The 25899-nt window shown below is 39.3% G+C and overlaps 1 protein-coding gene across 2 annotated transcripts in view; it reads left to right on the plus strand.

Moving 5' to 3' along the window:
* Nucleotides 1-2593: 2593 nt before the first annotated feature.
* The window catches only part of WDR26 (WD repeat domain 26), a 39115-nt gene continuing 15809 nt past the window's right edge, over nucleotides 2594-25899 (plus strand). The window contains exons 1-7 of one of the 2 annotated variants that reach the window (XM_060091377.1): nucleotides 2594-3700; nucleotides 5553-5652; nucleotides 5753-5857; nucleotides 11471-11607; nucleotides 14048-14145; nucleotides 15853-16009; nucleotides 21201-21339. In XM_060091377.1, coding sequence (XP_059947360.1) covers nucleotides 3279-3700; nucleotides 5553-5652; nucleotides 5753-5857; nucleotides 11471-11607; nucleotides 14048-14145; nucleotides 15853-16009; nucleotides 21201-21339 — 1158 coding nt within the window. In that variant the 5' untranslated portion in view covers nucleotides 2594-3278. The remainder of the gene's footprint in view (nucleotides 3701-5552; nucleotides 5653-5752; nucleotides 5858-11470; nucleotides 11608-14047; nucleotides 14146-15852; nucleotides 16010-21200; nucleotides 21340-25899) is intronic. The other variant, XM_060091378.1, reaches the window with a different exon arrangement.

The raw sequence follows: 25899 nt of genomic DNA on the forward strand, positions 1-25899 counted from the left end.
GAGAAAGGAGCCAAGTCTTGGATCAGAAGGATGGAGAGAAGGTAGGAGGTATGGTCAGACTCAGAAGAAATGAGCCCAGCACATTTGGGGGACAGCAGTGAAGGGTTCAGAAAGGGGGTAGTAAAAGACAAAGTCAAAGAGAAAGGTCAATCTACAGAGAGCAAGATAAACTCTGGATTGTATTCTCTAGGTAATACAGTGTTACTGAAGGTTTCTGAGTGTATGTAGAGTGGTATTTCAGAATTATTCATCTGCAATGGACTTGAAACCTGGCTCTAAAAAAATCCAGAGTTCAGACAATAGAGTCTCCAGCTGTATTTTAGTTTAGAGAAAAATGTGTGCACATGTGGACTTCATAAATTCAGAATTCTAGTAACAGCAGTCTCAGTCTCATAAAACATAGAAAAGCTGGGGTATATATATTGAGTTTAGACACCAGTTGAGACCAGTTTCTTTTGCCTTTCATCCTTTACTTTTGTTCATGAAGTGTGAGCCGTGTCTGTGGCTACCACTAAGTCATTGTTTCCTTTATGAAAGCTACAGACTTTATTCAGAAGCTTGTCCTCAGTACTGCTATGGGCCTCAAAAATGATTACAAACGACTTTGCAAAATTTAATTTTGTATAAACAATAACAATGCTTTTAATAAGAAGCCTAAAGTTAACATACAAACAGGGATCTCTGAAGTGTTAACTATCTAGTAATTCAGGCTCCGCTGGATACGGTGGCAGTGCCCTATGAAACTTAGCTAGAACTCAGGTGTCTCTCAGGTGAATAATAAAATTGAATGTGAGTCACCTTAAAATTACACTGCCACCTGGAAGCATATTTAAGAGATGAGACTAAAAGCTAAATCTCTGTCAGATCTTGCAATGGTCTTCCTCTCCCTTCCTCTAGCCTGTGGATCAATAAAGCTCAGGATTCTTTAATAATTTCTCATAAGCATTATTTTTTAAATTATTTTTCTAAATTTGAAAAGTAACCAAAGACCTCAAAGTTACTTTGAGCTATAAAATTTGCAATTTCAGAGCTATAAGATGTATTAGGGACTTCCCTGGCGGTCCAGTGGTTGGGACTTTGCCCTCCAATGCAGGGGGTACGGGTTCGATCCCTGGTCAGGGAGTTAAGATCCCACATACCTCGAGGCCAAAAAAACCCCACAAAACGTAAAACAGAAGCAATATTGTAACAAATTCAGGAAAGACTTTAAAAATGGTCTACATTGGGGCTTCCCTTCCCTGGTGGCGCAGTGGTTGGGAGTCCGCCTGCCGATGCAAGGGACGCGGGTTCGTGCCCCGGTGCGGGAGCATCCCACATGCCGCGGAGCGGCTGGGCCCGTGAGCCATGGCTGCTGAGCCTGCGCGTCCGGAGCCTGTGCGCCGCAATGGGAGAGGCCACAACAGCGAGAGGCCCGCGTACCTCAAAAAAAAAAAAAAAAAAAAACAAAGTCCACATCAAAAAAAAATCTTAAAAAAAAGATGCATTAGTTGAGTCCATATTTTTCCACAGGAAAACTTCTTCAGAGAAAGATTGTTTAAATTTCTGAGAAAATGTCTGTACATATCGGTGTATACGCTATCGACCACACACCGGTAAATAATTGTTTGGGGTAATGGAGACTATTCACCAATGATCAAGATTCAGCCCAGCTCTTCCTTGCCGCATTTCTACATCCACATAAAAGAGCAAATTACAGCGACGCCGAAGCCTCACAGTTCACCTAAACCTTTCAAGCCTGGATCTCAAGTTGAGTATGAATTCTCCTTAAGGTGCATGTTTTGGAGGCAACTGCTCGGTCTGTATTACTGCTGCCTAAACTGGGCAGTGACTCAAGAGGCAGCTGGAAGGAGGTGCTGGGCAATAGCTAAAAAGAGAGTGAAAGCCCCTCAGCAAAGTCCCGCCTCACTACAGCCACAGTCTTTTTCTGACTCCTTGTCCGCATCAGATATTGCTCTAATCCATTATCCCACCTTCCCGGGGTGGAGCACAGGGTCTCCTAGGCTCATCATCTCAAACCTCCTGGGATGGCCCGGGCACGACAACGGTGTGTGGCACTTGGCTGTGGAAATTCGAGTTTTTCACACTCAAACGAAGAGCTGGTCAGTCCTGGTTACCATCAAGTGAGTCGACAAGGACTGCCACAGCCCTGTGCCTGGGAGTTCTCGTGACAAAACCTCGCCACCTGCTCGACCCCATCCTCGGCCGGGGATGGAAATCTGCAGTCCCTCCGCACGCCTGGCGTTTCTAGGTCACCCTGGGGTCCACACGCACACACTCGCGCACGCGATCGCCGCCCTCCTGTGCACGCCCGGCTTCGGAGGGACGGAACAAACTTACTTCTCGCCGACGCAGCCCAGCCAGGGCGCTGGGGGCGAGACCTAGCCGGCCAGGCCCGAGCTCCGGGGTGGATCGGGTCGGGGTGGGTCGGGGTCGGGGTCTGCCCCCGCTGGCCCGCCGGCCTCCCTCCCCTCGCGCCCAGCCGGCCCCCGGCGCACGTGCCGGGTGACAGGCCCCCTATAGGTTCCATACCTGCCACCGGAAGTGAGTGAGGAGGGCAGTATAGGCATTTCCTGTGACGCGAGCGCCTGGACTCCATTAGGCAGCAGCTGGGGGAAGAATCAACACACCAGGGAGCAGAGCGGAGCGGACCCGAGGACAGAGGCGGCAGCTGCCTCCGCTGCCGCCCGCCGCCGCCGCCGCCACCGCCGGGGCTCAGCCCAGCGGCGGGCCCCACGCCCCCGCAGCCGCCCCGCGGCGCCCCCCGGCCCGACCCCCGGGCCGCGCACCCCGAGCTGCCTCCGGGAGGGGGGGGGGGAAAGGGCCCGGATCCTCCTTCTCCCCCTCCTCCTCTCCCTCCTCCTCCCCCTCTTCTCACCCCTTACCCTGACCCCCTCCCCGCCTCCCCGGCCCCCCCTCACCCCGACCCTCTCCCCGGCCCCCGCCTCCCCTCCCCCGCCTCGCCCCACCGGCTTCCCACCACGGCCTCTCTCGGCGAGGAAACTCTGGCCTCCGCTTCCTCCTCCTCCGACTCGGACACCGGCGGAGCCTCCCCGCCCCCGCGGAAGAAACCCCGAGCCTCGGCGGCGGAGGGAGCAGGAGAGCCCGGGGCTTCGGCAGGCAGAGCAGGCCTCTCCCCTCCGTCCTCGTCGTCCTCGTCCTCGTCGTCCTCCTCCTCCTCCTCCGTGGTGGTAGTGGTGGGACTCCCCCCGGCTGCCCCTTCCGCCGCCGCTGCCGTCCCCCACCGAAGTAGCGGCCACAGCCTGGTCAGCGGCAGCATCATGCAGGCCAACGGGGCAGGAGGAGGAGGAGGAGGCGGCGGCGGCGGCGGAGGAGGAGGAGGGGGCGGCGGGGGCCAGGGACAGACCCAGGAACTCGCCTGCCTGTCGGCCCAGAACGGGGAGTCGTCCCCCTCGTCGTCGTCGTCCGCGGGGGACCTGGCCCACGCCAATGGGCTCCTGCCTTCCGCCCCCTCCGCCGCCAGCAACAATAGCAACAGCCTGAATGTCAATAACGGGGTCCCCGGCGGGGCCGCCGCCGCAGCCTCCGCCACCGTTGCAGCTGCCTCCGCCACCACCGCCGCCTCCTCTTCCTTGGCCACCCCAGAACTGGGCAGCAGCCTCAAGAAGAAGAAGCGGCTCTCCCAGTCAGATGAGGATGTCATTAGGCTAATAGGACAGCACTTGAATGGCTTAGGGCTCAAGTAAGTATCCCTTCCAGGCAGCTGGTGTGGACGGACCGAGGGACGGAAGCTGGCGGGAGGGGAGGGCGGGGGGTGGCTGGAAAGAGCTCAGGCAAAGAGAGAATTACTGCTGGGCCCAGGGCACAGGAGGACGCAGCTCAGACAGGCTGACCGGGGAGGAGGAGCCCACCTGCAGGGAAATAAGGGGAAATCAATCAGTCTGACAAATTGTGTGGTTGGGGGTTGGGCAGGGGGCGTAGAAACCAAAAGAGTCACCCCTCCCCGTACACCTTCAGAGCGTAATTGTCTGTCAATAAAGACAGATGCGGGAGTGTGTCTGTGTGTGTGTTGGGGGAAGGGTGGATTAGGGCTGGTGGAAATAATGAACCTTGGAGGATTTGTTTTTCAAGGGTACCTCAGAGGCATCTTTGTGGGACACCTCCCCCCCCCCGCCCCCAGCCATGACAGACAACCCAGGCAAACTACCAATCAGGAAAGACAATCACTTACAAGTGTTTATGGGAACTGAGGGGCTGGGATAATTTGGAAGGAGGCTGCTGAATAAATCTGATGGGAATAATGGAGTAAGTTACCATGTTGATGTCATTTAAAGGCCCTTGTGTGTGTACAAGAGGCCTGCCACTAACTTGTCTGAAATCCCACTGTAATACCAAGAAGGTGACTGCCTCTGAAAAAGGGACATCTGATCTGGTGAATCATTTATTTTCAAATACAATTTAGATGACCTTGTGTACCTAAAGTAGGGTGAAGGTAGACGACCTTGGCCCCAAACCCCCGTTTTGTATACACACAAAGGAAAACCAAGGGGGGGGGGTGGAAAGTAGGATTGGTGGGAGTGCCGTGGAGCTTGATGGAGGATGAAGCAGAACCAGAGAGAATAAGGCTAGAGAACAACATGCAACAGTTTCCAGCTTCAAAGCATAGATTAAAATGAGCTCTTAGTATTTTTTGGATTTATAGATTTGTTCTGGGGAGAGGGAGAAAGAGCACTTTTTAAAAGTGACATAAGTATTTTGATTCTCAGGCAGATTATTGCACTGTTTTTTGCTGAAAAATAAATGGAGCTGAATAAGAAAGCATTGAAACATAAGCAAATATGTAAGACTGATAAAGATTCTTAGATATCAAAATATCTGATGGAAGAAACCACATGTGGTGAATCGTTTAAGCTCTGAAAGAAATGTATCGAAGGAAGATTTCACTTTGTTCCCTAAGGAAAAGCATTTCCTAAATGCTAACAGAACATATTACTGAGACAAGAAGCAAGCTGACAGCAGCAGGAGGAAATAACTCGTGACTGTTTGGAACCTACACCATAGTAAATTTGCTATTTTTAGTATAGAGAGAAAGCGAATGATTTTTTGATGCTGGATTTATTTCAGTTTTAAAGATTGACCTATTAGAATTTCTTTGCAAACATAATATCTGGATGTAAGGCTCTTACCTAATACAGGTCATCTCCATCACCTTGTATGTAACTAACAGTTTTTATCTTTCCAAATGTAGTAACGTGGTTAGTATGTAGATCATGGTTTTTCACTTTTTTTAACAGGTTGGTTAGAACACATTTTTAGAAATTTTATACTTCATTAAAGGCATTAAATGGAAAAGGAGGAAGAATTTATTTTGATTCTGGTTTCAAGAACGTTTTTGACTTGACTAGATGTACACCTAGGTGGCAGTTTAAAAATCAAGTTTGTTTAGCCAAGCACATCAAAGCTATTTATTTCTTTTTCCTTCATCATGAGGTTAGCTTAAGAACTTTTGCAACTGTTTTCATAGACAGTAGTTTATTTGGAAGAGTAAACCCTAAAGTTGGTCAGGTCTTTTTTACACTGTATCTCTCCTGCAGCCAGACTGTTGATCTCCTCATGCAAGAGTCAGGATGTCGTTTAGAACATCCTTCTGCTACCAAATTCCGAAATCATGTCATGGAAGGAGACTGGGATAAGGTAAAGTAGGGCATATAGAGCTGTGTAACTGCTGCTAAAATTGTATATTTGATGTGCATTTTGTGACATTTCTGTTTTTCTCTTATACCAATTTTTGCAGGCAGAAAATGACCTGAATGAACTAAAGCCTTTAGTGCATTCTCCTCATGCTATTGTGGTAAGAGGCGCACTTGAAATCTCTCAAACGTTGTTGGGAATAATTGTGGTAAATACACTTTTGTTCTTAGTTTCACATTTATGCTTATTTTAGTAGGTTATTGATAACTCTAGGCTTCTGCCTCTTATAAAAGATAAGGCCTTAACTTTCAAATAATTAAACTTGTAAACTAGGATGAGTGTTGATGTTTTAAAGTTTGAGTTTTATATTTTTAAAATCATGTTTAGTAAATGTGTCCTTTGAACCTTTGAGTTTATAAATTAAGCTTTTGCTAAATTATGTTGCAAGATCCTTATGCTTTTGGTACTATTAATAGGAGTTTAATATTTATAGAATCAGGAATAAATTATACTTTTATTATTTAAAATACTGAATGAGCTGGTAAAGAAAACATGTTTGGGTGTATATATATCCATATAGCCTTAAGTAGCTGACATATTAATTATCTTTTTTTAAAACAAATCTTTGGGAATTGTAGTTAATTCAAACCAACTCCGTTGGTGTGCTCACCATTTTCCATTCTTGCATTCCAGTTGTGTGAATTGACAGTGTCTAAGTTTGTATAATAGATATCACTCTGGTGGAGGTTTAGTATGCAAATTTGACCATTGGGCCCTGCTTACTGGCCTTATTTCCTGACAAGATCAGTTTAGTAGTTTAATCTGTTAGCCTCTTTCATAAATCTTCATGAATCTTTTATACTAATAGGCTTTAATTCTTCAGTAGATGCTGGTGAGGGAGAGGAGGGGATGAGTTTTTCCTAAGTCCTTGTGATTGGAAACCATGAAGAATCAGCTGCTGGCTGCTGGCTTTTTAACTTCTAGCTGATTCATTTGTTGTCAAAAGCAGTTTCCTGTCTGGTGGGGGAGGGAAAGAAGGCAAATAGGAAGTGAAGTAGGGAAATCAGCTGTTTGTTAAATATTAGTAAATGCCTGTTACATTTTGATTTTTTTTTAATTGGGTCAAACATTAATCTTTGTCTGTAGACCTAATAGACTCTCCTGTTTCTGTTTTGGGGTTGGTTTTTTTTTAAATCTTAGTTACAAGAGTTTTCAAATTCTTAATATAACTGTTTACAAAAATATCCTAGAGAATGGACTTCAGGTGAATTAAAGGAGCAACCAATATGAACAAATACAGATTCAGATAAATTGACGGTCTAGTGTTTTGTATGGGGGGGGGGTTCTGTAAATACTTAAAATACTAAAATTTTTAACTTATTATCAGGCATCTGATTCAGTAGTAACTAATGGAATAATCAGTTCCATGGTAAATTTTTAAAATGAAAACACAGAAGTTAAACATCTATATTCAAAAGGATTGCAAATTTTCTAGTAATTAAATTTTCCCCAATCCATATGTTTGGGGTTTTTTTAAAAAAAAAAAAAAAAAAACAATACCTAAGTAAATTTTTATTGGGCAGTTTTTTGTAAATTGTTAGCCCTGACAGAATGGAAGGTGACCCTAATATAAAGACAATTACAAGGCCAAAATAAGAATTGGGTTTCCTTTCCCACTGGACAAGTTAACACTGCTTATATGGTGAGAGTAGAGAACTTGCCCATGGACTATTTTAAAATAAGTGTGTGATTTCTTGGAGGATCATTATCCTTTTTTAAGCTTCATCCAAATTATATCTGTAATTTAGTAGTAAAAATTATTAATTAGGCACACTTTTTTCTTATTTGATTATAGTAATTTGAGACTTCTGTACTGGATTTAGATTATAACTATCTCATTAGAAATCATCATTAGAAGCAACATGTAAACTGAATAGAGGTAGTTGTAGATAATAAGGAGGAATCCTTTCTTTGTACAGCCTGTTCAGTCTGTAGAACATTATAGGATCTAATAAGAGATGAAAATTAAATGTCTGGCTGAGCCTCACACCATCAAACTGTTAAGGTATTTATACACAGAAAGGGGTTCCAACTTTATCTCACTTTAAACATTAATGAATCAATCGCTTTTAAAGATTCAGGTCAGCATTTTTTCACCTAATTGTGTTTAGATTTACTCCTCTCCCCCACTCCCATCTCCAGAAGATAATCTAATGTAAGCGTAAATTTGTCATAATACCTTAGAAGACAAATATTTGGCTTTTGTTTAGCATAATTATTTTAATTATATGCCCAGACACATTTGATAACTTAGTCTAGACTAAAATTGTATTTTCTTTTTTAAACCTGAATGTCTCTATTGACCCAATCCACTCCCCACCTTCGACCCCCGTATTTTTAAATGGTTTCTAGTCAAATGTACTAGGAATAGCAGAATTTTTTCTGGAGTTTCTGGAAAATGAGCTTATGAATCAACATATTTTAGTTTGGGTTCAGATATTCTTAGCCATGTCTGGGGAATTTGGGTGGGTATTTGAGATCAATAACAGAAAACTTTTATATGTCTAAAAATGTCTGATTCTTATTTTAATAGAATAGAAACATGCTTAACAAAAGTGTTCAAATATTAACTTGATCTACAAAAATTTACTAGTATATTTAAAGGTCAAATAGGGAGGAGTTTTGAAAGCCATGGCTTAAATATAATTCATTTCCACTTTCCTCTGAGTCATGATTTAATTGATATAACTTGGTTATAACCTTATCTCAGAGTTAGGCAGAACCACTGCTAAGTTAGCTAGGAGCTAACTGCCCTTGATAACCAGACTTCCTGTGTATCATAACTTCTGAGTTTCAGAGCTTCACATTGAGTTCAGTATAATTATATGGGAGGAAACAGTAAATCCAAATATTGGGTAGGGTGATGGGGGACAACAGCAGGATTTACCACGTGCACTATCTTTCAAACTATCCTACCTAGTCACTTACCAATTTCAAGTTTTTATCAGATAGTAAAAGAGAAAAAATTACTGCTAGGCCCAAAGATGCTGAAAAATTATGAGATCAGGAATAATCTCTTACAGAGGTCTAGTTAGGAGTTGGGGAAGGATACAAAGGAGAGTTTATTATCTCAACCTGTTTTCTTTTTTTCTTCATTTAAGAAGCTCGTGATCTTTAAAAAAAAAAAAAAATAGTAAAGCCCTGTCCCCACCTCAGCAAAATTCAGTTTTGCCTGATTCTTTAGATTTTTTCAGTACATAATTAACGTCTTTTGTGACAGATGTTCATTTTCTTGAAACTGTATTTACATTTTTGTGCTTTAAATTTGGGGAAGTAAAACATAGCTTTACTTTCTCCATCTTTATCATATGTGTCAAATACTTGAATTGAACTGATTTTTAGGAGAATAAACAGTTTCTCAACCAAATATCTAGCTGTTCTTGGCCAGTAGCTTATTAGTTGCCATGCACACTACCAGGAATTGGTATCTGTTTGAGGGTATTCTTTGTCTTAATCTGGATAAAATGACTCATAGGGAAATGTTCTTGTGCTGCTTTTATAGCATTCCCTGTATATACAGAAATATGTGTGTATATTGGCTTCTCTCAAAGTTTTACTCCGCCTTCCTCTTCTCTCCTGCCCTGCCTCTGCTCCACAGAAAGAGAGTAACATGTTCTAGTAGGATCTTGATGGGAAAGTGAGGGGGAAATAGGAAATAGCAACTGGGGCACTGTCCCTACACACATTGGAATGGGGAAGGGGCGTGCATAGGACTTAATGATTGATACCCCCAAAGTTAAGACTTGCCCTGAATAAAAACAGACAGAATTTTACCCCAGTTTCCCAATTATTAAGAAAATTCAGTGAAGAAATTAAATACACATGCTGCCTATGGCATTTAAACAAAAAAATTCTGCAACTAAATGATACTCAAGTTTGATTCAAAAATCCTAGGTAAAGTGAAACTCTTAACATTATATTGATAAATGGAAGTATATGAACTCTTCATTTCATAAAGAGTTGAAGTTTTTTCAGAAGATAAAATGGTGAGAATATCCGTAATAACTTTGAATATTTGATTTTTAGATTTTGTTCTATTTAGTCTTTTGTTTTTGGTTTTTGTCACCTGATGGACTTTAAAGTATTTTTTTTTTTATTTGACATCTAGAGGTTAACGTTAGGTTACATGTGCAGTAACGTGTTTTCAGGGCATCTCGGTAACCTATTTCCAAAACATTCATTAGTAAATCTAACTTTACGTGTAAAATTTGGTAAGTGTAATTTTTCTAGAGTTATAGGAGCTTACCTCATAGTTTGAAATTTTTTCTATTGTTCTTTAGCTATCGATTTAAGATTAGATTATTACCAAACATAAGCAATGTATCTTGTAAAAGATGTATTTAAATGTATGCCTAACTTACATGGGAGGGTTTGTTTGGTTTACTTTCTCTAGAAACCATTTTTATAAGCTTGTAGGTTATGACTGCCTTCCCAATACTCCCTAAAAGAAAATCTTACAGAGCAATTTGTTATACTCTTAATTTTGTGAATAAACGATAATTTCTCCACACCATTTTTGACAGCAGTTTATTTTTAATGTCTTTTAAAGTAAGCATCTTAATGAAGAAGAAAAGGCTGTCGTTTGGGGTTTTCTTTTAAATGGATTTGAAATCTTTACCTCTATGTTCCTTGGAATCTCTTAAGTATGACTAACATTTCCTGCCTACTAAATTTTCTACCTGCATCAGTTGACTTGCTCAAGTGCCACAAGTAGCAGATTTGATAAATGAGTCCCTCCAAGCAGTGGTCTTTAATTAGGTTTAAGGTTTAAAAGAAATTGCAAGCTTAATATTCGTAAAAGCTCTTTTGTCTAGCAAAAAGCTGCTAAAACTGTGATGATCACTTTCAAGTCAAAAGTAAAGTAACAGAGTAAAGGAACATTAAAAGTATTGAAGCTAAACACATTTCAGAAAAAAACTAAATGTGAAAGGGCTTCACAATAAGCTGGAAATGGTTTGTCCTTTTGGGGGAAAAGAGTTGATAATAATTGTGCTTCATAGTGAAATGCATCAGTGTTCAGATAGTTACCAATACACAAAGACCTTTGAGTTCAACCTTCGATTGATTGTTCAACCTTCTATGGCGTCCCTTTATTGCCACCTAGAGACAGTGAGTCCATCAAGCTCATGCTTGTCCACTTTAGTCATAGGAAACACAGTACTTTGCACACCAGCCTCTAATCCAGTTGCTGGACAGCTCTTCTTACCTTTGATAAGCCAAAATATGACACTTTGTAACTTTGACCCAGTGGCTCCAGTTCTGCTTTCTGGTCTACGTAGTCCTTCTTTCACATTGTGGCTTTTAAGTAATTCCTCCATTAACTGGTTTTTCTGCTGTCTTTTTAAAACTTGTTGCATGAAACCCCCCAACAGCCATTATAGAAGTCAGACTTTTTAAAAAGCAAATTTAGAATACTTGGAATAGTTCTAACTTTTCACACAAGAAGTAAAATTCTAGGTGAATGTTTTGAGGGCAGAATTAATTTTCTCCTGTGTTGATGCCTTGGTCACTAATGATCTTTTCTAATTTGAGATTATTTGTTCAAAGCAGACTTCTATTAATATGTGAAATGGAGCAATAGGGTCACATTTAATCTGCTGTGACCCTATTAAATCAAAATATTTTGAGTCTTTTTAAAGCTTTATAACAATTATTTTTAAAGGGCATAGTAGAATGGTTTCTACTGTTCTGTTTAGGCACAAACATTTTCTGAAACTTCCATCAACTTTTTTCCCCTGACTGCTGCTTTCTGTCATGTCAGAGGATGAAGTTTTTGCTGCTGCAGCAGAAGTACCTGGAATACCTGGAGGATGGCAAGGTCCTGGAGGCACTTCAAGTTCTACGCTGTGAATTGACGCCACTGAAATACAATACAGAGCGCATTCATGTTCTTAGTGGGTAAGAAAGCTCAGTTCTTAGCTCCAGGTTGAGGAAGGAGCTATTTTTATCAAGGATACCATTCCAGAGTTGCATTTCTTTTAATATTTTCCCAAGATGTGAGTATTGCTAAATTCTTGGGTAATATTTGTCTGGGTAATTTCACTTATGTGTGTACAAACTATTTTTGTCATCCTAGGAAGCTTTCCATATTGGAATAGAGAGATGCTTAAGTGGGTGAAGGGAGAAGAAATATGTATTAACAGTGAAATGCCATTTCATGATCTTCTATAAAAGCCCTGTGGCATAATCTTCGATTAAAAAAGAAATAAGCAATAAAGTTTCTAGTGTTGATGCATACAGACATTTTTTTTTTTAACATATACTTGTCATGTACCAGGTCCTTGCTAAGCGTTTCATAGACACAATCTCATTTTATCCTCGTGTCAATCCCTTAAATGTTAGAGTGCCCAGACCCTTGGTTTTGGACCTCCCTCTCTTCTCTGTCTACACACGCTTCCTAGGTGACCTCATTCTATACTATGCCTTCACATACCATCTACATGCCAGTGGCTCTTAAACTTACCCTCTCATCTGAACTCCCAGCGTATATACCTGATAGCCTACTTGACAGTCTCCATTTGGCTGTCTAAAAGGTATCTCAGAGTTACCTGTTGAGAACAGAAATGCTTAATTCCCATTGTCCCTCCACCCACCCAGCCCGCACAAACCTGCTCCTCCTCATCTTAGTAAATGCTGAGACCTTTTACCCACTTCTTCCAACAAAACACTTAAGCCTCATCCTTGCATTTTTACCTTTTAACTGTGACAAGTATTGTTCACGTGAGGAAATGGCCCAGAGATGACAAGATGTCGAATGGACGTGGTTTCTTCCTCGTAGTCCAGTGTCCTTTTGAGTTACACCACATGACTTCCCATAAACAGACACGCGTTTGAAACCTCAGGGTTTAAAGTGTATTTTCAAACGGGAGCAGGGCAACCATGGGTAACTTTGGCAAAATTCTAAAAGTGAACCCTTGTTCGTAAAATTGATGATAACTCCCCAAAAGTTACTTTAGAAGCCAAAGTTTTGCATTGTCCAACTTCTTTTATAGGGTTTTGTGAGTGTAATTACTTACATATTCAAAAGTAAGTTCTCATCAGCTAAGGCACTATTTAGTTAGTAAATAGCAAGAAAACAAGTAGTTCTGCTGTTGGGTAAGAGGCTATTAAATTATTTAGATGCTAAATGTCATATGCTATATGCACTATGCAGTTAAGAAAAGGAGGTGGTGATGCTCAAGTTAACTGAGAGGTTTCTGATAGTTACATGATCACTTATCAAGCTCTGCCTATATACCAGGTAGTAGACCAGGTACTTCATATACTCCATCTTATTTAATTCTCACTACCCTACTTAACACCGTTGTTACAAATGAGAAGAACAGATTGTCTGAGACCAGAGTACCGGGCGAAATAGGAGAGTTACTTGCCAGGTCTAATCTCCAGGTTTGAATAATTCTTTCACTTCTTTTACTTTTAAAGCCTGTTCTTCTGAGAAGAGCCAGAACCAGGTCAGGGTCACACTTCCAGCAGGGGGCCCTCATGTATTCTCCAGAATCCATGAATTTAGCATTTATGCCTCCTTCGGCACATATAGTGAGTAATAAAACAGTTCCCAAATGTTCTGCTTTGGGATCTCAGTACCTTTCACAAGATGGCACAAGGATGATTATCCAATTATACCATTTCTTGAGTGGCATTTATGAAAAACTTTTGAAGGTATGTTGTTTTTGTTTAGTTAACTGAGTATGAATATCTTTGAAGGGTTTTTTCTCTTTTTTTTTTGAGTTTCGTTTTGTTTATTGAGGAGTTATTTGTAACTGAGTATGAATATCTTTGAAGGGTTTTTTCTTTTTTTTCCTTTTTTTTTTTTTTGAGTTTCGTTTTGTTTATTGAGGAGCAGTTAGTTTAGCATACTGGTTAAGAGAAAGTTCTGTAGCTACAATGCCTGGGTTCATTTTCTACTTTGCTGCTTAACCCGAAGTCAGTTACTTAAGCTTTCTGTGTCTTGGTTCCCTCATTTATAAAAATAGAATAATAGTGTTTACTTCATACAGGATTGTTATGAACATAAAATGAACTAATATATGTGGAGTGCTTAGTTAAGAACAGAGCCTGGCACCCAATAAGAGCTACATATGTATAATGATACATAACAGTAAATATAAGGAGGCATTTTGTTAATAGGTAGCATAACAATAATATTATCTACTATTCTCTTATTGTTATATTCAGGTGTCAGGTTGTATTAATGAATTGGGTCCACTGTAGAAATTTCTTCTTGATTTATATTTCTTAGTAAGAACTAGATATCCAAAGTATAATCAGTATTTTTCAATTAGGTTTAATCCAGAGAAAAGGGTTTGATATTTGGTGTTTTCTCTTGTCATATTTATAGGTATCTGATGTGTAGCCATGCAGAAGACCTACGTGCAAAAGCGGAATGGGAAGGCAAAGGAACAGCTTCACGATCCAAACTGTTGGACAAACTTCAGAGTAAGAGTCTTAATTTTTGATGTTTCTGTATTTTCTCTTAGAAATGATATTACGAATCAATTAGGAAGACTTGTGTCTAGACATACTCTTATCAAGTGGTTATGTAAGAGGAGTGAGGGGGAATCCATTAAGAGGCCCTTTTTTTTTTGATAAGTCTTTATTTTTTTTAAACATCTTCATTGGCGTATAATTGCTTTACATTTTTATTTTAGTTTCTGCTTTGTAACAAAGTGAATCAGCTATACGTATACATATATCCCCATATCCCCTCTCTCTTGCGTCTCCCTCCCACCCTCCCTATCCCACCCCTCTAGGTGGTCACAAAGCACCGAGCTGATCTCCCTGTGCTATGCGGCTGCTTCCCACTAGCTGTCTAGTTTACATTTGGTAGTGTATGTATATCAGTGTAAGAGGCCCTTTAAACCAGAGACTTCAAATTCCACCATGGAGCCTAAGAAGCTAACTTCAGGAGTCAGTGATAGGATGCTGGTCCCAGAGCAAGTCTCCTTTCATTTCTTTTATGTAGTGATGCTCCGCCTAAGATTCTGTTTGGGGGAGAAGTGCTGTGGTTAGAGAAAAAAACATGTAAACCACAGCTTTAAGCCACAGTGTTTTAGATAGAGGGAGACTCGTTTTATTGCTCTTCACTTTATTGCGCTTCACAGATAACTGCAGTTTTTACAAATTAAAGGTTTGTGGCAACCCTGAGTTGTCAAATGATGGTTAGCATTTTTTAGCAATAAAGTATTTTTTAATTAAGGCTTGTACATTTTTTTTTAGACATAGTGCCATTTCACACTTAACACACTACAATGTAGTATAAACACAGCTTTTATATGCACTGGGAAACCAAAAAGTTTTTGTAACTCGCTTTGTTGTGATGTTCCCTTTATTGCGGTGGTCTAGAACTGAACCCACAGTATCTCCGAGGTATGCCTGTTTTTTGTTGATTTCGACAGTAAGGCACAGATTTCTTTAGGTAAAATGTTTTACCCTCCCTCCAAATATTTTATATAACTTCCAAATTAGAGTAGGGGTTTCATTTTTGCCACATCTTTATAATAAAAGACCCTCTTTCCCTCTCTGGGTAGACCATATTCTGTGTTTTCATGTTGAGGTGGGAGTGGAGATCCTAAGAATCAGAAGACTATGTGGTTGTGGAGGTGTAAGCCTTGAAGGATTGGAATAGATGGGTATCTATAATCAAAACTCCAGTTATATTCCCTGAATTTTCGCAGTATCCTTGGCATTAGAAGCAATTTGATGGGACGTGGAACTTGACTTGTTCCAACATTTTGGCCCGCTCTTCGTTAAGTGGGTATTTTTCCTGTACTTGTAGCGATGCTTCCTCTCCCTCTGGGACACAGTTATCTCTAGATTTTCTTTTCGTCATCACTGCCCTTTTATTTTTTGCTGAGTTGTTGTTGTGTTGTTGTTGTTGGGTTTTGTTGTTTTTCTGGGGAATCCACATGCAAATTAAAGCCCTCCTGCCCAAGTGTGTTCCATTCTAGTGGCAACCTAGCTGACAGATATTCATGAAGCTTACATGTTATATCGCCCAGAACTGCTCTATTTAAAGGACGTGATATTATTACAGTAAGGGCAAGTACAGCAGAAGATGAGTCAGATGTCCTAAATAAAAGTAAACTGTTTTGTTTTTTTAATTTTAATTTTTATTTCTCTTCTTAAAAATATCTTCTATTAAAGCCTATTTGCCACCATCAGTGATGCTTCCTCCACGGCGTTTACAGACTCTCCTGCGGCAGGCGGTGGAACTACAAAGGGATCGGTGCCTATATCACAATACGAAACTTGATAATAATCTAGATTCTGTGTCTCTGCTTATAGATCATGTTTGTAGTAGGTAAGAGAAAAACTTCTTACATTCTAAAGTAGGCTAACCTTTCATGGTCTCGCTTATGAACTTTATTAAAATTTTTTTTAGAGTTTTATCCTGTCACCATAAAACAATTCATGTTTGCTTTAGCATTCACAAGTACAGCTAGAACTCTTGAAGTTGACAATTAAGAGAAATTTGTATATGTTTATATAGGAAACCAGTCCTTGAGAACTGAAGCTGGAAAGCCTGTTTTGCCTTTATTTGCCTGTGGGTTTGGTTGGTCATTTTCTGTATCTGGCCATTTTTTTAAGGATTTGTAAGTGATGTTGTATAAGAATGCCAGTGATTGAAGTGTTTACTGTCCTTGGATGCCAGAGATCACTTAGTGATTTTTTTTTTCCCCCAGACATTATGGCTGTTTTAACTATGGCCCAAATTATTTTCTGCTCGTAAAGGTCATGGAAATACTTTTTTCATAATGAAAGTTCTGCTTTTTAGTTGAAAGTGACCTTTCAACTAGAAATGTTTAGAGCAACAGGTATTAACTTTCTGGCTTGGGTTTTATCATACCTACCCATCTACATAATTTAACTTTGAAGAATTCGGGCTTCACTTTCAATGTTAGGAGTGTTTTGAGTAAAAAAGTCCCTACTATTTGAACAATGATCTCCAAAATTTCAGCAGAGCTTTAATTTTTCAGATACTGAAAAACAAATTGTGAAATCTTTCAAACTCCAGGAAGAAAATTATTTGGGTCTGGTGAACCAGACATAACAGCTGCAGTGCACATGCTCAGTTTCTTTCGTCAAATGTCCTCAGAGAACTACTGAAAATAACATGCATAGGAAGAACAAAAGTGTATAAGTATGAGAGCTTTGGAAAAACAAGGAATTTCTGAATAACCATAAAACTCATATATGTGTGCATATATGCACTATGATTTAAGATCATCTTTTACTTGGGCATAAACTACTTTCAAATGTAGTTGAATTCTCACTTCACCCTCCCCCGATGCAATTTAAAAAATAGTAATAATTGAACTATTGGCCATAAATTACTTAAGTCTTAGTTATCTTAAAGTATTGGATAATTACTTGGTGCACTTAAAGAAAGTGATTAGAGATCTTTTTTCCTTTATCCCTTGTTATTCTTTTACATTGTTCTCTGATTTGCTTATGAGAATTTTTAAGTCTTTTCATTTAAGTTGAATAGAGGTAGGAGGAGATAATAGATTAAAAGGCTATCTGGTTTCATGTTTTATAGTTCCTTTAGGGAATTTGAGATCAATGTTAAAATTAACGTGATTGTGAACCCGAATTTTTTTTGGTTCATGAATTTATTGCTGGTGGAATACATTGAAAGATATATATGGTAGACTTCATGGTTCAAGAGGTGTCAGTAAGTTGAGAGCTTGCCTTCCTGTTTGGAAACTGCAGTGTTATGAGCACGTGACCTACATTTTTCTCAAGTGCTTTAATTTCTATACCAGTACCTGTGAAAGTAAATGATGGACAGTATTTAGTCTGACTTCTTCCAACCGTCAGATCAGGGATCAAGCTCCTATAAACCTGCATAGAAGGCACTCTGAAGTGTTACATAAGAATGAAAGAGTTCTTGCTCCTCAGAAATAACAATTGACGATTGGAAGGTCTTCCCTATAATCTTCTAAAAACAAAACAAAACTTTGATTCTGTGCTCTTCCTGGTTATCACTGCCCACGCCCCCTCCCCGCTCCGTAGAGCTAACTTCTTAAAATAGTTGCCTTCCTTACTACTTCTTCACCCTTCAGACTTCTGTAGTATTAGGGTTTATGCAGCCAACACAACACCAGAACTGGTCCTGATGTTGGTAAAGAACAACATCTTTATTAAATCCAGTGGCTACTTTCCACCCTACCTCTTAGCATTTCTATAGCATTTGACTGCTTTGCCTTGAAGCTTTTCCTTTGACTTCCAAAACACTCCAGACTCCGTTTTACTCCTGGCTACTCCTCAGGCTCCTCCTCTTTCCCTGTCCCTTTAATAAGTTTGTGTTCCAGAACTGTGTTTCTTTTCTCACCCTACTCTTCCTGTTTAGGTTATACTTACATGATTCTAATGACCCCTAGGTCTGGGCTAGAGCTACAGAACTATCTCCTAAGCCTCAGACCTTAATACAGCAATGTGGATATTACTCAAGTACTGTAAGTGCAACATCTCAAACAAGAATTTCCCTCTCCTCTCACTTATCCCTGCAAAGTCTGTTTTTCCTATTGAATTCCCTCTCTCAGTGAAAGGCTTCCATCTACCCAGTTTCTCCAGGGAGTCAGCCTTGACTTTTCACTCTGGGGAGACACTAAGTGGGGAGATAGATGTCAGGCACTAAGTCAGTATATATAGTCTTTAGAGTGAGTTGTGCCCTTTATTGCTGAACTGGGAAAATAGAACCTAAATTTTATGTAATTGCTGGTGTTCCTGACTCATCTGAAAGTCTTCAAAATAAAAATTGATATTTTTTATTGTTTGTTTTACTCCCTTTTAGAAACTACATTTTAGCACTGAAACTAGAAAACTTTATTTTCGGAATTAAATCTTAGCATTTAAATCTAAATACCGGCCTTCTTTAAACTCTGGAGAATAAAGAATTGATTATGAAAATGTGAACTGTAACTTTTTTTTATCTTGATCAACACTGAAGAAATTTCATTAGATTGTATATTAATTATATTTTTCACAATTCATGCATACATATTTTTGGTGAAATTTGATCAGTAAGGGACAAGAATTTTCTTGTTAAATAATTCTGTGGGGTTTTTTCCACCAGCAAACAGTGGAAGAATGTTTCCACAGATAGCTGCTTATAAGTATTATTTCTTAGTAAAGGATCATAAAATATTTATAGAGTGTTAAAATTTATAAAATGTTAAGGTTTAGCTTGATTAAAATGCCACTTTTTTTTCAGTTTGATTTGGGAAGGTACTAATATTTTTAACAAATCTTAAAATTTTAAATTTACTTGAAAACAAAGACATGTAAACTCTGTCACTTTATATACTCTAAAACTAGCCTTTTAATAAACTAGGGGTTGTTAATTAGTCTTTTTAAAAGATTAAGTAATAATAAAATAATGACAATTTAAATACCACCTTGACATTCAGATACAACTGACAATAATCTGGTTGCCTTGCACCCTGTAATTTTGATTATGAATCATTCCTTCCTTAAGGACATTTTGCTGCTCTGATTTTAGATAAATCTTCATTCATGATCAACTTTAGCCATTTGAATTATTGTGTATTTTATGCCTAGGTATAAAGTGTTTCTCACTGAATAAATATTGACTATTACCCCATAGGAGGGGGAAAAATCATTTTTGATTTAGAAGTACTTATTTGATTGAAGTTATATCCAGCTGTGTCTTGAAAAATATGATTTGAAAAATGATATTTGGAAAGAAAACTGACCCTGGAGTCAGCCGTAGGTTTAAATCCTAGTTCAGTTATTTATCAGTTTGATATCTGTTAAGTTACTTGCTCTCCTTGAGCCTCCTGAAAATGGGGCTATTACTTGCCTTGCAAGGTAGTTTTGAGAATTAACACTACTGTATGTAAAGCATGTAGCGCAGTCCTTGGCATCTAGTAGGTGCTTAATAAATGTAAACTGGAATTGACTATGTTTCAGTTCAGATATAGACTAATATTTTAATATTAAAGCAATTTATAGTTAGACAGTCTGAAAGTTTAAAGCAGTCTTCAAGTAGCCAGTTGCTAAGGTACATTACCATGTGTGCCAGATAAAGAATGTTAATTTACTCTTAAATACATATTGCCGATCAGGCTGGTGAATTGACAGAATATGTTTTTAAATTATAGATTGGTTGGGGGAAAAGAATAGAGAAGACCATTTTTAAAAACAGACTTAGAAGTTACCCATTAATATTTAAGTAACTTTTTTACAATACAGATCTGTACTGTCCCAGTAGTAGCCATTAATTACATGTAGCCATTTAAATGTAAAGGAAAAGTTACTCAAATTAAAATTAAATGAAAAAAATCTAAGTTCCTCAGGTGTGCTAGCCACCTTTCAAGTGCTCAATAGCCACATACAGGTAGGGTTATCAGATTGGACAGTACACTTACATAACATTGGTATTATCACAGAAAGCTCTGTTGGACAGTCCTGACGTAGAAACTGGAAAAGGATAGAATGGTTTTTAAAAGTGAGTGCTCAATGAGAATAGTCATTCTTAGGATAACCTTATCCTCTTTAACTTAGGAAAGTTAATCATAGAATTCTTTACCCTTAATGTATAAAAACTGCAACTTACAAAGTACCGGCTAAGTGTCAGACTCAGTCTAAATGCTTTGCATTCATTATCTCATCCTTGTAAAAGGAATTCCATAACGCAACTACCCGTCTGTCTTTATTTTATGGCTGGAAAAATTGAGATTTAGAGAGATTAAGTAAGCTTCCCAGAATCACAGCTAGTAAGTAGCCAGGATTGGAACCTAAGTCTCTCAGACTCTACTGCTCCCATTCTTAAGGCTTTACTCTTGACCACTACAGCCTCCACCATGTATTGCACTTCTCCTGTGCTGTCCCCAAAATAATACTAGTAATCACTTTTGAATAGCTGTTACCTTCCAGCAACTTCAGATGTGTTTCTCATCCTTACAGGAACCCTAAGAACCTTGTTAGGTATATATTCATCTCATTTTATAGATGAGAGAACTGAGACTCAGAGGAGTTAAATGACTTGTTAAAGATACTAACGCTTGTGACCCAAAATTGTCTGGCTACAGTGCCTGTTCTGTTTGTTATGCCAAGTTCCTTTTATATAAATGAAAATGTACATTATTTCTTCTAGAACAACCTGATGCCAGCCCACTTATACAGACAAACATGAAGCCCTGATTGTTAATTTTTATTTATATGAATTGACTTCATCAGACCAAAAATTCTCTTTAATCTTGAGGGTGGGGGGAAAGGATAAATTGTAAATTGAAGCAGACTTTAGGTTGCTGATTTCCCCTAAGATTGCCTTGACTAATGTTATAATATTTTCTTTTTCAATATAACCAATATAAATGTGATTCTTAGGATTTACAAATGCATTCATATCTTACTTTGAAAGTTTTTGGTCTTCAAAGAAGTTTCATCAGTTGTTTAACCTTTTTCATTATTGTTACTCTTATCTATTTTAAAAGAATAATTATTTGTGGACTTATTTGTTTTAGGAGGCAGTTCCCATGTTATACTCAGCAGATACTTACGGAGCATTGTAATGAAGTGTGGTTCTGTAAATTCTCTAACGATGGCACTAAACTAGCAACAGGATCAAAAGATACGACAGTTATCATATGGCAAGTTGATCCGGTATGTACTCCAGTATGAGTGTTTAGATTGCAAAAAGTAGTTTTTAATCTAATTGATTGAGTACATATTTTTAAAGTATGTGTATATAAATAGCATTCTTTTCCAAGAGCATTTTTTGTCATCTTTATCGTGTCTTATCTCCTTCTATGTTGTTTAGGTAATACATACAGATTAATCAAAATTGTTGAGCGTTATGTGCTAGGATTGTACTTAGTCTGTGCGTGCATTATCTAGTTTTATCCTCTGAATAACGCTGTGAGATTCTAATATCTCCTGTTTCCCGATGAGGAAACCAAGATAAAAGTTAAATGCCCAGGCCCTCACACCTTATAAATGGCAGAGTTAGACTTAAATCCAGGAATACTTTTACTACAGACCTGCTGCTCTTAATGTCTCTGCCAGTTTATCTTTGTTAATACTTGATTTACAGATTAATACGATGTCCATTCTGTCACAGGTTAGAAAAGACTCGTTACCATTTTGCCTTCTGAAACCCTTCATTATCTTCTGTAATTTGTGGAACCTCTGTTAAACAACCCCCCCCATCTCTTTCCCCGCCAGCGATACATAGGAAAAGTATTGTATCCTGGATTTAAAATTCTAAGTTCTCTCTAAAATTAGACTTGTCTTTGTTTATAACCAGGTGGCCTACAGATTTGTAGAAATAAGTGTTTCCATTTTTTTCAGCCAATTAAACATTTATCGAGCAATCAAGGAAGTACATGACTTCGAATAGGTTAGGGAGATGTATTTGGTATAGGAGTCATTCACCTAAAATCAGAAATTGTAAATAATCTTATTTTAAAATTTAGAATTAGAATATGATATTAGCCCACAATAAAGTTTTGAACTCCTGTGTTGAAAAAAATAGAGAAAGGGGGCCATAGAAGGAAATATTTCAAAAAGAAGAGAATCAAATTTGAGAGCATACATCAATTCTTGTGTACCTGCAATAGGCTATGAATGAAGAAAGGTAAATAAGATCTACTCTTTGCCTTAAATCAGGCATTCTTTCCCCTTTATTGTACTATGTACTCCTCTGGCAGTCTGAACCCTGTGGACCCCCTCCTCAGAATAATGTTTTTAAATGCATAAACCAAAACACACAGGAAGCCCAAGTATATATTATATATTAATTACAAAGGAAACCCAATTATATTGAAATATAGTTATCAAAATAGTACAGAAACAGATACAGTATAGTAATAATGCTGCTTTTTATTTTATTTTATTTTTTATTTATTTATTTATTTTTCGGTATGCGGGCCTCTCACTGTTGTGGCTTCTCCCATTGCGGAGCACAGGCTCTGGACGTGCAGGCTCAGCAGCCATGGCTCACGGGCCGAGCTGCTCCGCGGTACGTGGGATCTTCCCAGACTGGGGCATGAACCCGTGTCCCCTGCATCGGCAGGCGGACTCTCAACCACTGCGCCACCAGGGAAGCCCAGCTGCTTTTTTATTAACATATTAAGTAACAAATTCTAGCAGCAGATCTGATAGCTATAAGAATTTTGAAGTAGTGACAAGCATAAATAATATTTTGAGATATCTGCAACAACTATAATATGATGTGAAGATATTTGAGATTTCCATTATTAACAGTCACCTAATACGACCTAATATAATACTTGATACTACCTTGCTTGTTAACTGCCTGCATTCAAGATTGAAGGAATTACTGAACTTCAGTCTGTGGTTAGTGAAAATAAAGGCGTGCATTTTCAAGTACAAGGACTGCTGCTTCTATCCCTGGATGACTCCTTTAGATCTCAGGTTAAGAACCTCTGTGAAAGGAATGCACAGTTTAGAAAGGGAAATTAAATACATTGAAGTAAGAATCATACAATATATGTAAAGTATTGTGAAAGCACCAAGTAGCTTCACAGGTTAGGAGTACCTCATTTGCGGCTTGCTGTGCATAGCACAGGTGGAGACAGGAAAAGGAGGAGAGGGACCTTCCCTTCCTTTCTCCCCACCCCCAAGCAGGAGAATAGGATGACTAAGGCAAAGCATGGGAAAAATGACTAGAAAAATAGGTTGGGATCCAATCATAGCCTTTGAATACTATTATGAGGAGCATTTTTGTTCAGTAGTTATTTGCAAGGTGTCTGAAAAGAAAGCAACAGTATCAAAACTTTTTTAATTATGTTTTTTCTTCTAGCAGCAGTGTGTAAGAGTCCCTTTTGTTTAGCAAGTATTTATTGAGCACCTGCTATGTGCCAGGCCTTTTGATAGAGAGAAGTCACACTGGGCTCCTGATAATACAGTGTACTGGAACTGGAAAGCAAGGGAAAGTTAAGACAAGTTAAGTCTTGGGTGAAGGAGAAGGAAATAATTATTTAGGCAAAACCAGTTACACCTGGTCCCTGCGTGAAAGATAATGTGGCTGGACATTTGGGCAAAGAGATTTTGTAGACTAGGAAATGAGGTTAATGAAGTAAGTAGCAACCAGATCGAGGAGGATCTTGTACACTAAGGAGTTCAGACTTTTATGCCAATGTTTCCCAAAGTGTTTCTGTGAGAATACTGCTTATGCAAGATGTTAATAGGTGTTATATGTAAAGGGCTTTTATGGCCAGATTAGCTTGGGAAATGCAGAGTTAATGCTTACATTCATAGACTTTGGTATCATGAAATTTTATTATGTCAAATACTATTTGAAAAACTTGTTAAGAAAATTGGTGCTCTTTTGGAATATGTGTTTTGTGTGTGTACTTTCAATGGATAGAAAAAAGAATGTATAGAGAACCTTAAGATTTCAACTGATCTGATTCCAATGCCTAGTTTCCTTTAACAGGTTTTCTTACCTTTGCCCCCAAAAAGGAATTTTACCCATTCCCCTGCCCAAAATCCAAGCAAAGTTAAGTGGGTTCCATGAACACAGTATTACCACTTGGAATATCTTACTATAGAGATATTGTACTTCGGAAGATACAATATTAATATTCTCATTTGTTTTCAACTTCTTCTTTTACAGCAGCGGTCCCCACCCTTCTTGGCACCAGGGACCGGTTTTGTGGAAGACAGTTTTTCCACGGGGTGGGGGTGGGGGGGAGGATGGTTCAGGCGGTGATGCGAGCGATGGGGAGCGATGGGGAGCGGCAGGTGAAGCTTTGCTGGCTCGCCTGCCGCTCGCCTCCTGCTGTGTGGCCCGGTTCCTAATAGGCTGCAGACCGGTGTCGGTCCGGGGGTTGGGGACCCCTGTTTTACAGAGTTGTATTTTTTAATTAATGTGCATGAAACAGTTAGTTTTTTTTTTTTTTGGAGTGTAATCGCTTTACCATGTTGTGTTAGTTTCTCCTGTACAACGAAGTGAATCAGCTCTATGTATACATGTATCCCCTTCTTCTTGGACCTCCCTCCCATCCCCTCCCCCCATCCCGCCCATCTAGGTCATCACGGAGCACCAAGCTGAGCTCCCTGTGCTATACTGCAGGTTCCCGCTAGCTATCTGTTCTACACATGATAGTGTATTTATGTCAAACATAATCTCCCAATTCTTCCCACCCTCGAAATAGGTTCGTCTGTACTATTTTTCTAGATTTCACATATATGTGTTAATATACAATATTCATTTTTCTCTTTCTGACTTACTTCACTTCGTGTGACAGACTCTAGGTCCAGCCACATTTCTACAAATGACCCAATTTCAATCCTTTTTATGGCTGAGTAATATTCCATTGTATTATATGTACCACATCTTTATCTGTTCATCTGTCGATGGACATTTAGTTTTTGAGTTAAATACTTCTGTACTTCTGTAGTAGTAGTAGTCTGTCATTAGTTTAGAAGCAAATCTTCTAAAGCACCACTATGAATGAAAGTTTATTCCTAGAAGATCTTGAACTAGTCCAAAAGACTTGACTTGCTTATTAGATCATGCAAGCCACTTTGACCTAATGATACTGTGATCAAATACTCCATACCTATTGTCATCTTCCCGAAGAAGAATCAGAAGTAATTGCATTGTGAACTGTTGAATTTTTTTTTTTTTTTTTTTTTTTTTTTTTTTGCGGTACGCGGGCCTCTCACTGTTGTGGCCGCTCCCGTTGCGGAGCACAGTCTCCGGACGCGCAGGCTCAGCAGCCATGGCTCAAGGGCCCAGCCGCTCCGCGGCATGTGGGATCCTCCCGGACCGGGGCACGAACCCGTGTCCCCTGCATCAGCAGGCAGACTCTCAACCACCGCCCCACCAGGGAAGCCCCTGAACTGTTGAATTTTGTCAAACAAATTCCCAGTCTTGTTTTAGCAGGCTAGTTCCAGACCCATTTCTAACTGCTTGTGGGTCATCACCATTGGAATTTCCCCCAGGCTCAAAACTGGTCTCCATAAGTCTTTAGCCAAATTCCTGCTTCCTCTGTTCACTGTCCGTATCCATCCTTATCCCCTAAAACAGAAATTTAGAGGTGGTCTTTGAACATTTCTTGTCTCATCCTGTCATGTCAGTTTTACGTCCCGTGTATATTTTGATCTGACCTCTTTCAGTCCTGACCATGTTAGTTTAAGCCCTCATTTGTTTGTCTTAACTATATGGCTGCTGTGCTGGCTCATTAGGGGTGT

Source organism: Mesoplodon densirostris, chromosome 2 (genome assembly GCF_025265405.1).
Source record: "Mesoplodon densirostris isolate mMesDen1 chromosome 2, mMesDen1 primary haplotype, whole genome shotgun sequence".
Taxonomy (NCBI): domain Eukaryota; kingdom Metazoa; phylum Chordata; class Mammalia; order Artiodactyla; family Ziphiidae; genus Mesoplodon; species Mesoplodon densirostris.